The 17,438-nt window shown below is 41.3% G+C and overlaps 1 protein-coding gene across 1 annotated transcript in view; it reads left to right on the top strand.

Annotated features, from left to right (window-relative positions):
* Window positions 1-17,234, top strand: part of CADM2 (cell adhesion molecule 2) — a 1,264,184-nt gene extending 1,246,950 nt beyond the window's left edge. The window contains exon 11 of the mRNA XM_029578402.1: window positions 8,442-17,234. Within this exon, the coding sequence (XP_029434262.1) occupies window positions 8,442-8,560 (119 nt within the window). The 3' untranslated portion in view covers window positions 8,561-17,234. The remainder of the gene's footprint in view (window positions 1-8,441) is intronic.
* The last annotated feature ends 204 nt before the right edge of the window (window positions 17,235-17,438 follow it).

The raw sequence follows: 17,438 nt of genomic DNA, 5'->3' as shown, positions 1-17,438 counted from the left end.
GTGCTACAGAATGAGTAAATGCACACTGCATAGTAGGTGGCTGACTGCAACTCAAGGGAGAACATGCAGAAGACTGAATTAGCAAGCTGGTATGATTTCCAAAATTGCAGCTTTAAAAGTCTTCTTACATTTTAAAAAAGCCTCTTAACAGCCTTAACAGCCTTTTCTGTCCCATAAAGAGTCGTTACTAAAGTGTGTTGGAAAAGCAAGAAATCTACAGCAGCTTTTTCAGTTTTAGAGTTTTCCTGTTATACCAAGTTTTACATGGAAGGCTTATTACCGGTACTTTTATTTTTTCTGGATGATGGGCACTCTTTGTGCAGCACTATGCTCATGTAACACTTTGATAACCCCACTTAGATTATTTCTGTGGAATAATTGCAAATAGGATTACTGGGAATAAAAGTATCAATTTATTTGCAATGAGCAGACATACACTATATTCTTTCTATTTTACAATGGTTGTTTAAAAAATATATATTTATATAAATATTGGACAACTGATGTTTTGATTGTTTGGGCATTGTGTGAATGCTCTGAGGATTGTGAATGGGCAGCTTTAGTATGTCCTAGCAAGTAGACTCATATGTAATGCTCAGAAAAATCTTTGGAAAAATTGCACTGGAGGCTCTGCATTCATTTTTAAATTAAATTTAAAAAAAACAAACCAATTTCATTTCATTTGAAAACAAAATAATTTTTAAAAAAAGCAAATTTTTTCCCTTTACTTTTGTAAAGGAAAGTCAGTTTAAAAAAAAATCTGGCATTTAATTCTTCCCTGCTTCCCCCCTCCCCCCACCACATCACCAGTCCACACTTACCCCCATCTGTGGGGGTTTCCAATGAAAGAGAAGCAGGAGCAATCCACAGTTGTTCCTGCCCTGACAACTTCCAGTTTCAAAATGGCAGCAGTCCTACTTGCTAGGATGGCTGTTGAACAGAATGGAGCCGCATCATGGCCTAGTGACAACGTTTTTGAACAAGTTAGCCAGTGGGGCATGAGTGACTAGGCATTGTTCCTATTCCTTTCTACATTTGAAATCCCTGTGGTAGGGGGAATAGGGGGCGCTGTTTATTTTTTTGCTACACCTTTGATAAAACAGGTATAACTTTCAGTTGTTGAGTTTGTAGACTTGTGTGGGAATCTTCAAAGCAAATTCATGAGCATAAGTTTGATTTGAAAATGGGACGTAAAGTCTGAGTGTGCATGTTGCCTGTAGGATTTATCCCCTGAGGGTAATTTGCATGCATACATGCAGTACACATGTACTTTTCCATGGGTGGGGAGAGACATTCCAGGAGGTACAGGCTGGGCAGAGTTGGGACTTGAGTGCATGTATGTAAATTCCCTCAGCCTACTGTAACTATGCACTCTAAATAGGTCAGGCTGATTTTGGGCTTTCCAGGAGGCAGAGTTTAACCCTTTTACTGTGTTCATTACTTTGGTTGCCTATTAGAGAACATGTACAATTTAAGATTATGACATTTATTTTTTGGGAAATGAGAGATGATGGTGCTAAATCTTTGCATGGGTCAATAGTGTGCTTTCAATCTAAATGCAATTTGTGTTCATCTCTGAGGGCTTTTTTAAAGGTGCTTGCATGGACCGAAGTCAAGAAAGCATCAGTTTGTAAAAGGATATTTCCTTGTTGCTGATCCAGAATTGTGGGATTCCTCTCCACCGGGATGTTAGATTGGAAGTGAACAATCTATTTTGAAAATAAACAGAAAGCATGGCTTTTTCAGTCTGCTGGTATTGTTGGAGGAGTGCTGGAAGATGAGAATAAGATGTTAGGATTAAATCGACTGTATGGTTGGTAGGGCAGGTTTTGAGGGTGCTCATTACTGGGGAGGATTGTTGGATTGTTTTTAGGGATGTGAATCGTTTTCTGACGATTGAAAATATTGTACGATAGGTAGGAGTAATAGACGGCCAGAGCCATCTTTAAAAATGGCGCAGGCCATCCAGTGCTCCTACCATGTGACAGGGGCCAGCCAATGGCACAGATACCCTGTCACATGGTAAGGGCAAAGGGCCATCGGCGCCATTTTGATTAGTGGCAGCCGACTGCCCGAGAGTGGGAGATAGCTCCTGGGACCCCCACTGGACCACCAGGTACTTTTAAAAAGTTTTTGGGGGGTCGGGAGGGATCTGTTTTAAAGGGTCAGGGTGGTTTGTTTTTTTTATCGGCTCGGGCGCACTTGAAAAAAAAAAAAAAGATTGGACTGCACGAAAAAAATTTCATGATGTGAATCGGAACCGGAATCGGAGCCGATTCCGGTTCCGATTCACATCTCTAATTGTTTTTATGACTTTACTTTTGTTTTTATTCTGTATTTTTATTTGTGTATTAAATTTTGCACACTGCCTTGGGCAGATTTGTCTTGGGAAGATTATATAGGAATAAATAATGAAATGGTATAACTATGTATGCATAGTTTTATTGAGATAATTTTCAAAGAAGACATGTATATGTGTGCTTTGAAAATTGGTGTAACTTGTGTGTATTACACAATTACTCCCTTATGGTGTAATTACACGTCCATGGTCCTGTTAATATTTAGAGTTTACAAAGGAAAACTGATTGAGAAAGGACAATAAATTGTTCAATAGCTTACCAAGTTTGGCCCTCCTGTGCATATAAATTGTCTCTCTGATTTGTTTATCTTTTGGTGCATGCACTAGTTAAGATTTTTTTTTTTTGCAAGCTTTGGCCTGGTGCAAATTAGTCTTTGGAGCAAAATTTGTGCTCCTGCAGTTTTGCATGAGAAAATGGTTCATAGGATGTTCGTTAGCTTGATGGTTTTGTGCATTTCTTTAATTGCAGTGGGGAGAATTTCAGTGGTCAGTACAAAACGTCTTGTAATTCAGTACAAATACAAAATAATGTGATATTATTTTTGTCCCTCCAAGTCCCTAACTCTGGCACTGTTTTTGGTATCTGCCATGACACATTAATTTGAAACATCATCTTTGGTGTTTTCTGTAATAAATAAATTTGTTTTACTTGCATTAAATCAGGTGTCCTAAAAAGAATCTCAGTGAATTGGACAAAAGATACATGAATACTAATTATTAATGCAGCTGTTTTTTAAATTGTCAGTTGTGACAGTCTTATAAACCACTAATACTGATTAATAATCTGTTCTATGGATTTGTTGTTACTATATTGGCATATTCAGGAAATGTAGGGCTAAATTTTCAAAGCCTGCAAAAAAGATAAAAGTATTAACTCTGCACTTAGACAACATCTAATAAAGTTTCAAATATGCATGTGCATTCAAGAGTGGAGCCATGGTTTTTCTTTAGACATCCACGTATGGGGCAGATTTTCGAATCGGCACGCACGGGGTACATTTGTGTGCACTACCCGGCGCACACAAATGTACACCCGATTTTATAACATGCGTGCGCTGCCGTGCGCATGTTTTAACATCTGGGGTCGGCGCGCGTAAGGGGGTGCACACTTGTGCACCTTGCGTGTGCTGAGCCCAAGGGGAGCCCTGATGGCTTTGCCTGTTCCCTCCAAGGCCGCTCCGAAAACCTGCCCCTGTGCGTGCAGGCCCCGGGACGTGCGTATGTCCCGGGGCTTTGAAAAAGGGGCAGGAAGGGGGCGGGGTCGTGGGCATGTTGCCGATCTGGGCGAAATCGGAGCGGCCTCAGAGAGAACCTTTCTTCCGCTCCCCCCCCATCTTCCCCTCCCTTCCCCTATCTAGCCCACCCCCCAGCCCTGCCTAAATCCCCCCTACCTTGTCTTTCTTATTTACGCCTGCCTCTGGCAGGTGTATCTTGCGTGTGCTGGCCGGCTGCCAGCGCGCCAATCCCCGGCACAGCCGCTGTACGGAGGCCTCGGTCCCGCCCCCGGATTGGCGCCATGCCCATGACCCCGCCCCCTTCCTGCCCCTTTTTCAAAGCCCCGGGACATGCGCAGGGGCAGGTTTTCGGGGTTACGCGTGTAAGTTATGTGCATAACCTTTTGAAAATCTACCCCATTATGTTCAAAACATTGGGCATCTCAATGTAATGTTATTTATGCATCTAATAGTCTACCAAGTATTAGAAAGTCAAATAGGAAAGTAATTTGGCAGGGGTTTTTTTTATGGATTTTAAAAATTAATTTTAATAATTATACATACTTTCTCATTTAAAATCAATTGTGCTTATTTTGTTGGATTGTGTAAGATTTTAAATACATATTTGAATTCCTTAGTTAATTCCCACATAGCCTCTTGTGTTTTCTTACAGTTATAAACACATTATTTCCTTTGTTTATTTGGATCTACCTATGGCTTTTGTAGGTATATAAACATATGAAAACATTTTTGCTCCAAGTTAGAACCCTCTGTTTGATGGGAATCTTGATTATCATGGTGCTAGGTTATGTTACATTTGTGCTTTGTTTATTGCACTTTGCTCCTTTACTATGCCATAGTTTGGATTCATGTTTGATTCCTGGCAGTCTGCATCATATTTGAAATTTGAGATAATGTGCCTTAAATTGAGGAAGGCTGGATGTGGTTTCTCTGTGGCTTGTGGTCCAATAAGGCCCTGGAGATCATCAGTACATTGACTTGTTACCATGAAACAATAATTGGTTTGATAATCTGACAGTAATTTCCAAACTATGGGGCCCAGGTATACAACACTGGAAAATATTCTGCTCCTCATGCCAATGCTTATGACATGCAAATGAGGCAGATAGTAAAGTATTTATGGACATACAGTTGATGCACCTCCCATGTTTTGTGTTAATGCATGTGCAGCAGTTTGGGGTAGATTTTTAAATGGGTACGCGCGTAAGATACGCGCGTACCCCCCGAAAACCTACCCCAAACCCCCCCCTGCGTGCGCCGAGCCTATTTTGCATAGGCTCGGCGGTGCACACAAGCCCTGGGACGCGCGTAAGTCCCGGGGCTTTGCAAAGAGGGCATGTCGGGTGGGCAGCACGAATTTCGGGGTGGGGCAGGAGGCGTGTCGGGGGCATGACGCCAGCCCAGGGGTGTGGTCGAGGCCTCTGGACCAGCCCCCCTGGTCGCATGATGGCGCGCCAGCAGCCCGCTAGCGCACGCAGATTTACATCTGCTTTCGGCAGGCGTAAATCTGCCAACAAAGGTAGGGGGGGTTTAGATAGGGCCGGGGGCGTCAGGTAGGGGAAGGGAGGGGAAGGTATGGGGAGGTGGAAGGAAAGTTCCCTCCGAGGCAGGAACAGGCAGCGCGCGCCGGGCTCGGCGCGCGCAGGTTGCACAAATGTGCACCCCCTTGCGCGCGCCGACCCCGGATTTTATAAGATACGCCCGGCTACGCGCGTATCTTATAAAATCCAGTGTACTTTTGTTCGCACCTGGTGCATGAACAAAAGTACATGCGCGCATAAATTTATAAAATCTACCCCTTTGTGTATGTGCTCTGTTTCTGGGGTAATCGGTAATGAGCTGTTTTGCATCCCATTACCTTACTGATGTAGATTTCACATTGAAATTGTCACAAGCCAGTTTGCATTAGGGATGTGAATCGTGTCCTCGATCGTCTTAACGATCGATTTCGGCTGGGAGGGGGAGGGAATCGTATTGTTGCCGTTTGGGGGGGTAAAATATCGTGAAAAATCGTGAAAAATCGTTAAAAAATCGAAAAATCGAAAAATCGAAAAACCGGCACATTAAAACCCCCTAAAACCCACCCCCGACCCTTTAAATTAAATCCCCCACCCCCAAATAACTTAAATAACCTGCGGGTCCAGCGGCGGTCCGGAACGGCAGCGGTCCGGAACGGGCTCCTGCTCCTGCATCTTGTCGTCTTCGGCCGGCGCCATTTTCCAAAATGGCGCCGAAAAATGGCGGCGGCCATAGACGAAAAAGATTGGACGGCAGGAGGTCCTTCCGGACCCCCGCTGGACTTTTGGCAAGTCTCGTGGGGGTCAGGAGGCCCCCCACAAGCTGGCCAAAAGTTCCTGGAGGTCCAGCGGGGGTCAGGGAGCGATTTCCCGCCGCGAATCGTTTTCGTACGGAAAATGGCGCCGGCAGGAGATCGACTGCAGGAGGTCGTTCAGCGAGGCGCCGGAACCCTCGCTGAACGACCTCCTGCAGTCGATCTCCTGCCGGCGCCATTTTCCATACGGAAAATGGCGCCGGCCATACGCGTATGGCCGGCGCCATTTTCCGTACGAAAACGATTCGCGGCGGGAAATCGCTCCCTGACCCCCGCTGGACCTCCAGGAACTTTTGGCCAGCTTGTGGGGGGCCTCCTGACCCCCACGAGACTTGCCAAAAGTCCAGCGGGGGTCCGGAAGGACCTCCTGCCGTCCAATCTTTTTCGTCTATGGCCGCCGCCATTTTTCGGCGCCATTTTGGAAAATGGCGCCGGCCGAAGACGACAAGATGCAGGAGCAGGAGCCCGTTCCGGACCGCTGCCGTTCCGGACCGCCGCTGGACCCGCAGGTTATTTAAGTTATTTGGGGGGGGTTCGGGAGGGTGGGGGATTTAATTTAAAGGGTCGGGGGTGGGTTTTAGGGGGTTTTAGTGTGCCGGCTCACGATTCTAACAATTTATAACGATAAATCGTTAGAATCTGTATTGTATTGTGTTCCATAACGGTTTAAGACGATATTAAAATTATCGGACGATAATTTTAATCGTCCTAAAACGATTCACATCCCTAGTTTGCATGCCCTAACAGCTCTTTCAACATGTGTCAACTCGTGCAATAGCAGTAACACACTTTAGTATGCATTTTTGTCTAGGTATAATAATTTTTTACTTATGTGATGCTGATCATGGTCTACACTTTCCAGAGCTCTTTAGAGAACAGGGATCCACGCTTCATAGTTTTTGCCACAGGTCTTTATTTTGCCCTAAATCCATTATTTATACACTTGGCATTGGCAATGTGTGATCAGTTATGAAATACAGCATTATTTTAGATAAGATATGAGGCATTTTATATGCTAATATGGACTGATGGTAATTGAATATGTGTGGATTATTTTTATGGCAAACCTCAGATTTTAGTAAATCTAATACTTATTGCATAGTAGTGTTTCTGTGAGGCTCCTTAGAAAAGGTATGGAGTTAAAGACTGGAAATAAATCTTTATAGATGCATAGAAAATGCTAACCAATAGGCAGGGATGCAAAAATCAATTTCCGTATATGCTTTAACACTTTGAAAATTAACTTCTCTTGTAGACATCTAAAATCCAGGTGGTTTTCATCATCAAGAAATGACCTGTGAAATTCCACTCTACTTTTTATGCACCTAATATTAAACACATAGAGGTAGATCTTAAATAAGTACGCCGGATTTTATAAGATACGTGCGTGTCGGCGCGTGCAAAACTGTGCAAAATCGGCAGCCTGCACGCGCCGAACCGCGCAACCTGCCTCCGTTCCCTCCGAGGCCGCTCCGAAATCGGAGCGGCCTCGGAGGGAACTTTCCTTCCGCGTCCCCCCACCTTCCCCTCCCTTCCCCTATCTAACCCACCCCCAGCCCTACCTAAATCCCCCCCACTTTTGTTGTGCAAGTTACGCCTGCTTGAAGCTCAAGTTACGCCTGCTTGAAGCGCGCGCTGCCTCAGCATCCCCCGGCACAGGTTACAGTGCTGGGGGACCGGGACCGCCCTCCTGGCCCACTCCTGAACCGTCGCCACGCCTCCGGACCCACCCAGGACCACCCCTGACCCCGGACACACCCCCGGACACGTCCCCTCCCGCCCCACTTACGAGCGGGAGGGGACATGCGTCCCAGGGCTTTGCGCGCGCGGGCGGCCTATGCAAAATAGGCCGCCCGCGCGCGCAACTGCCCTGCGCGCATAAATCCGGCAGGATTTACGCTCGCATGGCTTTTAAAATCTAGCCCATAGGTTTGGACTTAAGACACACAACTGCATATCTTTGAAAATTTAGCCTATAGCATGCATGTTTTCTCATAGAATGTACTGAATATAATTAAAACCAGGTAAACAGATGACCACAATATAACTGTTCCTCCCACCTTACCTCCATTCTGTATCTGTTCCTATCCATCTCTCTCAGTTAAGAAAATTAAACGTGCTCTGCTGGGTCAGCCCCCCACAGTCCATCGAGCCCAGCATCCTGTGTCTAACAGTGGCCAATTTGGAGCAATAAGAAATACCTGGCAGATGCTAATGGGGGATATCCATTCCTTGTTGCTCACTCCTGGCTAATAAATGTTAATGGACCTGCCCTCTAAGCCTTTCTTGAACTGATGTTCTCAATGTCCCCTTCTGTCTCTCTTGTCTTTTTATCATTTTCTTTCATTTTCTAACTCGCTTTTTTAGTGTATTTATCAAATTTTCAAGTTCAGACTGTGTATTACACATGTATTTCATGGTAAAATATTATAATCAATATTACTTTGCATCAGTCTTTACCAGAATAGCATTAACGTTTCATAAACAATTTTTTTTATAATCCTGATTTCTATAGGAACATATTTAACAAATGAAGCGAAAGGAGCAGAAGACGCCCCCGATGCAGATACAGCCATTATAAATGCAGAAGGCAGCCAAGTCCATGCAGAGGAGAAAAAGGAGTATTTTATTTAGAAGCAGACCTAGAATCTATGAGTTTTACTTACCAGGCTGACTGCTGGAGAAAACTGGTGATCATCTTTCAGGATTCATTTCTACCATCTTCTGCCTCATTTTATTAACTCGCATAGTGCTCTCCGTAGCCTGTTCATGCCAACACTCATTTGTCGACAGCACTATTCTTTAATTATCATCCATTGTTCAGGACTTTTCCTGCTGCCTAAAGCTCGTGTCCATTGCTCTTTTAACATACAGTGCTTGAATATACAGCCTTAACAATGTTAATCATCAAACCATTCTCTTGAGGGGTTTTACTTTGTTTGTTTCTCATGGTAACACAACTTGTCTTTCAGTTTTTCTCATGCTTCTCCTGAGTGGGTTCTTTGAGGAGCTTCATAACATCAGCACCATTAGAAAAAAACAAATAAATAAATAAAAAATCCTAATGGGCTTCCAAATAGGACATTAAATCTAAGATCAGAGGGTTTCAAAGGTGGTTTTATGCATGTATATATACATATGTAAAACGATCTGTTTCTGAAGCACATGCCCTAAGAAACCATTTAGACTTAAAACCATTGCGGAATAGTTTCTAGGATTATGCTTGGACTTAGCTATAAAGCTCTACAAATTTACCAATTTGAAAGACAAAACAAGAGTGACACTTTATTGCGAGAGCCATGCTTTGGGTTGTAATTATATCGTATATCAATGCAGATTCTCTAGGCATAGAACACCATTGTTGCTTTCTTTTTACAATTTGTTCAACCCTTCTACTGCTCTATGGATTAGATCAGTTTCAGTACTTCCAAGAATTTGGGTTTCTTTAGTTTCTTCATAGGGCTTCACTCCACATCTCAGATCTACAGTGTTCTTAGGACACGGTACACAAGGCATTCAGTACAGTATGATGTATATAGTGCATATAAAAAAAATCCAACTAAGCATTATTTGATGCATATTTAAAACTTTTTGACTGTAGGTAAGTCAGCCACAAATGAGCATTTTCTAACAATCATTGTATCCCTTTAGATATGACTTAAAGCAGTATTACAAGTAGATAAAATGTGTTGGTATATTTGTCTGTATGTCCTAGCACTGTTCAAGCAACAAACTTTTCTAGGTCATTTTAAATTTTTATTTGTTCTACAACAGAAGCACAATGTTAAAGGAGAGGTAACTTAAAGCAAACAACCGGTACATAGACTCAGGTTTTGGATTACAACCCCAGTTGACTAATATCCCACAAAACATCTCATCTTGCTACAATGATCTGATGTTTTAATTGGCAGTTACAGGTTGATTATTTTTGTTGGTTTGCCAAAAAAAGAGAAAAGAAAAAACAAGCATTACAAAAAAAGAACATATTTTGTGTATAAATTGTTCAATACTTTATTTTAATTCCTGTGGAGGCATTTTGTGAAGTACGAACATGTCACCGTGAATGGTACTGAATCTCTGCCATGCTTTTAGCTCCACAGCAAGTGTCTCTCCCTCTGTCCTCTCTATTTCTATGTGGTAGAAAAACCACACAGGACTCCATTTTAATAGTTAATTTCATTTTATGTCTATGGCGAGAAGCTTTTGGGAAAATGTAGTGTTGACCACTTAGATACTGTGGCTGGCCACGGGGGCATCTCCAGGCAGAGGCCACCGCTGACTGCAGGAACCCACCCTCAATGGAGCCATCACCGGCTGCCCTGGGATTCTTGCATGTATACTGGTTTTAAGTTTTGCCCTTTTTGAAAAGAATATTTTTACATGGTAAAGATCCTTGTGAAGTCTGAAAGCATGACAGCCCAATGGGAAGGATTTGGATTTATTTTTGGAAAGTTAGAATATGGTAACGTCTATTCTGAATATATGGATAACAGTGCTTTATCTAAGGTTACTTACCGTATGGAAAGAAAAGCACTTTACTAGTATTAAAGACTATATAGAATTTTTAAAATTGTTTTTGTTAAAATATGTATCCTGTTAAATTTGAAGAAAGAGGGTGGCTGCAATCATACAGCACCTTCTGCACATATACAACACATAAATAATATGATGTGGTTGAGTGTTAACATAATAAATCATACCCTGTATGACATTTTAAAGAAGTAAGTCTGCATTGATGTGATTGCATGATTGTTTTTACAATTCACACCTTGCCATCTGTGGGGAAAAATGCAATAATATGTTAAATATAGTATGGTAGCTCAAGAGAAACAGGTAGGTGCTAGGAAAACATTGAAATTAGAATACGTTTACAAAATAATTCACAGTAATCTCTTTTAAAGGTAGCAAAAGTTATGCAGTTTAATATGGAGCAGAGGAAGAGATGTTCTTATCATGCAGTCAGGCAATAAGTTGCATTTATTGTGGTATGTTTTTTTAAAAGCCCAATTACAAATCAGTTTATGGAATGTGAATTTTTACAAAACTGTATTTACATTCATTTCCATTTCACTTAAATTTAATTTCAGTGAACAGAGTTATTAAACTATTAATCATGATTCTGTTGAATTTGATATAACAGAGGAGCATCTTTAATGTTTGACACCACAATCATAGCCCCATGATGGAAGTATAGAAACTGCAATAGAAACGTAAAAAATACCAGAAAATAGTTTGGATCATCAGAACATTTGGTTTCAAACTATGGGTTTATATAAAAATTAATTTACAGTATTTTGGCAACTATTTAATTTGTATTGTATTGCAAGCAAGGAATGATAATTGGTTGTTATTTCAACTGAGTAAACAGATGTAAGGAAAAGATCACGGATTTTTTTGCTTTTAAACATGCTCCCTTTTCGGTCTACTTTATTTTTTATTTAATGCATTTCCTACACTGCTAAAAGTGACTGTGAATATGAGATGTTCAGAGCCTGCTGTATGATTTAAAGGTCATAGTTATTCAGTCTGCTGGTTTCAGTCACTTTTGCCCATTCTTCGCATTGATCACTGCAAATAGCTTATTGAGTTTTTAGAGTTCATTTTCCCTGCTTGTGATATCAGCTGACCAGGATGGCTGCTGCCTGATGATGTCATGAAGAAAAAAAGATGTCACAAGCAGAAGAAAGACCACTGCCTGTTTTGTAAGCTCTTGTTGATCTGCAAAATATGAAAAGTCTTTGAAAGTGTGAATTGTGTGGGCATGGTAGGAGTTGGAGATCATATAGCTTGCTCTTACACAGAACCCAAAGGTCATCATTTTATGAAGTGACTTGTAAGAGCATTGCAGCACTAAATATGCCAGAGGTGCATGCTGTGTCCCTCAGTGTGTCAATATCACCCTTCCCCATGGGGTATGTCTATCTCAGAAAGAGGTGGTACCATCTATTTTTGGACACACATCTGTGATGACACATAGGAAGGGATGTATGTTGGCTATTAAAACTCTAAGCGATAATCACCCTGGAATTATCTTAATAAAGAGACCAAACCAGGAATCCACAGTCAATTAGCTTATTTTTCTGGCTATGGAAAGAGGCAGGTCTATGAGCCAAATGGAAGCCTGGCATGCAGATTCTTCCAGCCTGAGCATATGTTGCCCACATGGGTTACTCTTGCTGAAGGAAGAGGGCCAGTTAATGGATGCTCTGTGACGGCATATCTGTACCATTTAGAGTCTGTTTAAAACATACAAAAGAGTGCTTTTTAAATTGAATAACTAACATTATGTAAGAATTATGGTGCCACCTTTATTCTGTGACGGTTGTTTTTACATCACTTAATCCCGAAAGCATTTTAAGGAACATGTTCTTTTATTTGAAGTTTAGAGAATATATGTAAGAAAATTACTTTCTTTTTAAAAATGTTGCTTCGGCTCATGAAGGAAACATGAAGTAAAAGAGAGCAACATTTCTAAATGCAAGATGAAAAATAACATGCATTTTTATTTTAGATATGAAAAGGATCATGTGTAATGATGTAGCTCACTCCTGTACCAAGACTGAACACACGTGTGATTGCACACTTTCTTCCACATATCATAGAAGCTGTAGTGTAATTTAGTGCCACGTTGCAAAGTATTAGCTCTTTGCTAGACTGAATTTTTACTTACATTAAGATTGTTAAATTAGTGCATCAGACATGACACTATGGTGGTAATAAATACACAGGGTTTGGCAATCAAGACTCACCCTGGTGACAGGGATATATTTGGCAGAGGTTTGCCATTGTCTCCTGCAGCTCATGGCACCCGGTCCACTCTGATGGTCTCCCATCCAGTATTAGCCATCTAGGGTCAACAGCAATGACATTGATTGTAATATCTACGTTCCCACGCATCTCAGCTTATTACATTACAAGCGAATAAGGCAGTGTCTGATTATTTTGCATCAGCGGTATTAATCGGGGACGATTACACCAAAATTTGGATACTAGAAACAAGTATAGTACTTGCTTAATGCTTTTCATTAAGTGGCACAAAGTACACACTAAAAACTATGCAAAAGCTTAGGAACAACCATGGGATACTTTCATGTAAGGATCTTGTACTTGCTGTGCACAGATGGCAGACAATGTGCATTTTGGTGATTCTATCAAACTAACCTCTGCAGGGCCCGCAGCACCTTTAGTTGTGATTGTCTATTTAATATGGAATATAGAATATCGCCTTCCCACCTGCTATTCTTTACCTGTCCCAGTGCCTGCCAGAGTACTGAGAACCACTCTCCCAGAAGCCCATTAGAAGCATAGCAGGCGCTTGCAGTGCACGATCCGCTGCCTTAGTGGTATTGGGGAAAAGATGGAAGAGGAGGAGAGAGAACAAGCAGCCTTTACTCCTGCTCTTTCCTCTCTTCAGTAACACTTTTTTTTTCCCCACTGCAAGGACAAAATGCTTCCATCCAAGTATGTATGTTACCTTTTGTGTTCACATTTTTATAGAATGGCATGTATATATCATTTTATCTTTTTCTTCCAGTTTTTTTGACTTCAAACCCTTCCAAAAGTGATGCATTGAAAGTTGTACAATACGTAAGGATATGTAACATTTTAACATAGCATTTATTGCAGTTCCTCTGTCCTCCCTCCCACATTAGCAAGAGTTAGAAAAACTTTTTCTTATGGCACTGAGATTTTTTTGACACCATTTCTTTTTGAAACTAAGCAGTGAATCATCTCTCCATCCTCCAGTTCCTGTACCGGCTGTGACACTTGCATATGCTTGGAATAAACCTCATTGACAGTTATTGCACAGCCTTTGTGAACAAGGAGCTAGGAGATATAATTATAAGCATTAATCTTTCTGTCAATAACCCTAAAATAACCAGGGGTGAGCAAGAAAAGTGGAGCTTTCTTTAAAGCAATGTTCTCTTCATTATGTTACTGGAGGAGAGAGGCTCTGTGGTTGAAAGAATAAACCAGGTTCTTACTGCACCTGCAGCACCCAAGCAGCTCAGAGCTTTCTTTCAGTAAAAGCTTGATCGTTTTTTGTGATCTCTTGGCTTCCCGTTTTGACCTTATATCCGACCCACAAGTTGGTTTATACAAGGAATCCAAATAAGTGTTCTATGGTTCCTCCCAATATAGGTGGAATGTGGGAAGATGGCGGCCAGCAGGGGGAGCCATGCACTGTCCGTCCCCATTCCTAACAGCCACACACGCTCCCTAAGCTGGCCAATAGCAGTCCAGCCTGCCGCAGTATGAGTGCAGCCAAGAGAGCCATGCGGCTAGCTTGAGGGGAGCCATGTTTCCCTGGCAATGAATCTGCCTAATCACTAGATAACTTTACTGTAAGAACTCTCATGATGGCAGCTTGAACCCTATAATCTTTCTTTTCCATTAGGAAAGATCTTCTGGTACCTGTTATTATAAAGTCAGCCATCTGTTGCTGACTTCATTGTCTGCAAGATTGGATTTTCCATTGTGCCATGTTACAGCCTAGGCCTCCTCGTCCTTTCCCAGCCTGTGACCAGACACTCCAAAATGAGACAGCTCCAGCTGTTAATCTGCCAGCATGCATGGGCTGCTTTGCACAATATACGTTCTCTCTCTCTCTCCCCTCCCAACTCTAATCTAATGCTGAGAGGCAGAAAGCAGATCAGAATTAAGAGAAAATGATGCAGATGCTGATCCACAAAAGTGTAAGCCACTGAGCTATGTGCTCTGCTTGCTGTTCTGCTGCTGCCCGAGTAAGAAGGCAGGAGGAGAGCTGTGTGGCTCTTCTAGAACTAAATGGTCACTGTGCTAGAGAGCAACTGCTAGGAGAAGCAGAAGTTTTTGGAAAAGGGAGAGCATGCTCCCTGGGAATCTGCGGCCAGCTGGGCAAGAGGAGAGGGGGGAGAAGGGAAGCTGGGAAGAGGTAGGGTTGTGGGTACTATGTTGGTGCTGGGGGTATATTAGGGTTGCCAAGCTCCAATCTTCATTATCGTCCTGGGGACAAGGGTGTTATATAGGAGCCACAGATCTTCATTATCATTCTTGTATGTGGAGTTGGAAAAGCACTAAAAACCCTGTGCCTAGGGGGGAATGAGATATGAATCTGGCCATGGCTGGCTGGCTGCAGCTGTGAAAATGATAGTAATTTCACAACAGAGGCCAATGCCAGGCCAGTGTCTTGGCAGTAGACAAAATATCGGTAGTGGAAGAAAACGTTTAGAATGCATCCCCATGCATGAGCAGAAGGATCAGATTAATTTAATTTTAAGGCACAAATATAACTATTCTTGTTACCCACACAAGAAATGAGAAAAACAAGTGGGCCTACATCAGTGAAAGAGAGGAAATGTGAGTTATTAGCCAGAGCACTAAACTTTGGATCAGAAGTGGTCATTGGGTGACTTCCAGCTTCCACCGCCATCATTTGCTTTCTGCGTAATGCAGGGCATGACACTTTCTCTCCTCTTTTTTTGGTGGGGGCTAAACCGAAGATCAACATCCAAAAATATTTGTTCATGGTGGTGGGGGGGCTGGATTCATGGAACGGCCTCCCAGGGGGGAGGTGCTGGAGACAAAAACAGTAACAGAAGTCGAGAAAGCTTGGCACGAGCATAGAAGATCTTGAGTTGCGAAGATGTGAGGAGAAAGGTAAAGGTTTAAGTGAGGGTCTGTGGCATTGCAACAGAAATGACATCAGACAGATTGAGCCTATTAGTTTTTGTCTGATGCTGTTTGACGTTTCTTTGTTTGAATGAAAGTATTCCCTTTTGTATCTGAGTATGTTCCATGACGCTTCCCATCATGAGTCTCTCAGTTCTTATTCAACACCGTTGACACAGCTATGCACCTGTAAAGCTACTTTTAAAGACAATTTCAGTCTTATATGCATACAAAAACAGTTCTCACTAGTTCAAATAGTCATGGATATGCGCCAGTATCAGATAGGGAAAGGGTTTCGTACATGGAAAAAAAATGAAATTTTGGGATATCCCCTCAAAATACTTCCTGTCTTTGTTTTGTTCTAATTTTTGTCTATATTAGTTGCTGCATTAGCATGCGGATTTTGAAGCCCTCATATACTGGATGAATACATGTGCATTGATTCTCTGGTCCCAGTGGTTACTCCCTTTCTTTTGCACTGTGTAGTATGTTCTAGGATATGGCAGAAGAGTAATCTTCTTGCAACTTAATTTAAGTACCTCTAGCAACTGTTTTTCATAATCTCGTTTATTTATAGATGCTTTAAAATTAACAAAATAAAAAAAATGAGAGAGTTCACCTGAATGCCTAAAAATAACATGAACTGTGTGAAAAGATGGTGAATCTTGGTTTGCATTTGCTGTCTGACAGCAAGTGTCCCTAGATTTTGCAACTTGCAGTTCATGACAGTTGGAAGGGTACGTTTCTGACTCTGTAAACTCAGACTTCAGAATATGTTGTAAGTAGAATCCATAGGAATTAAGCCTATTGCACTGAAGAAAGATTCAAAAGTTCTTAATCAATTGTGTTAATATTCTTAAGCGAACAAAATGCATATTGTAATGTTGGGTACACTTGCATGTTAATATGCCCTATATACTTACAAAGTATTAAATGTGTACTTAGTGACGCTGAACAGACATTATGTACAATTCCTATGAGCATTCTTACAGGGTTCCCATTTGCACTTCATACTTCGGTAAAGTCTTGTCAGGAAATGTCTGATGAATATTATCACACAAATAAAATTTGCGTTTTAGCTAATTGCTGGACATTATTGAATGGTCTGTTCATTTGTTTAGCCTTTTAATATTCTGTAATTCTGGATTTTTATGGACAGACACACAAGATAGCTGGTTTATTTCAAACTGTTACAATTGCTTTTGTACTTATGCCATGCATCCAATATAAAAGAACATACCATTTTTATAGTTTGTTTTAAGGAAAGAATATATGTGTTTGTGTATATGTATATATAATAAATAACTAATGTAAAACTGGTTTTGGCCAAATGGTCTTGCACAAGACACAAGTTTTAGCATTGTGACTGTAAACGACATTACATAATTTTTCAGCATTCAGTATGGTTTTTGTTTTCCGAAAAGATTGCAGTGGGTAAAGGGAAAAATTGGAGCATAAAACAGTTTCGTCCTGCAGTACTCAGACTAGTCATGACACAAAATGTAGCAGTCAGTTCCTTTCCATGGTTTATTTTGCTGTACTGTTTTCTTTACAACAAAGATATACTTTGGTTGGTTTTCACTTAGAACAAGCCCATGGACTCTCTTCTACTAAACCTGCTTCATCACAATAAACCACAATTTTGTTGATAATTAACTATGAGAAATCTTAATAAAAATGTTAAGATTTTTTCTGTCTCAAGTATTTTTATTTCTGTATAGCACATTGTTTCCAAGAGGGTTGCTTAGTTAAATTAAACGTATTCTTACTTTTTACAGGTTTCAAGATAGAGGAAGATGATTGATTTGCTCCATATATATTGTCAAATGGGTTCTTTTAAGTCAGTAAACAAAAGGTCATT

The sequence above is a fragment of the Rhinatrema bivittatum genome, chromosome 15 (genome assembly GCF_901001135.1).
Source record: "Rhinatrema bivittatum chromosome 15, aRhiBiv1.1, whole genome shotgun sequence".
Lineage (NCBI taxonomy): Eukaryota > Metazoa > Chordata > Amphibia > Gymnophiona > Rhinatrematidae > Rhinatrema > Rhinatrema bivittatum.
This window is presented reverse-complemented; position numbering and strand designations above follow the sequence as displayed.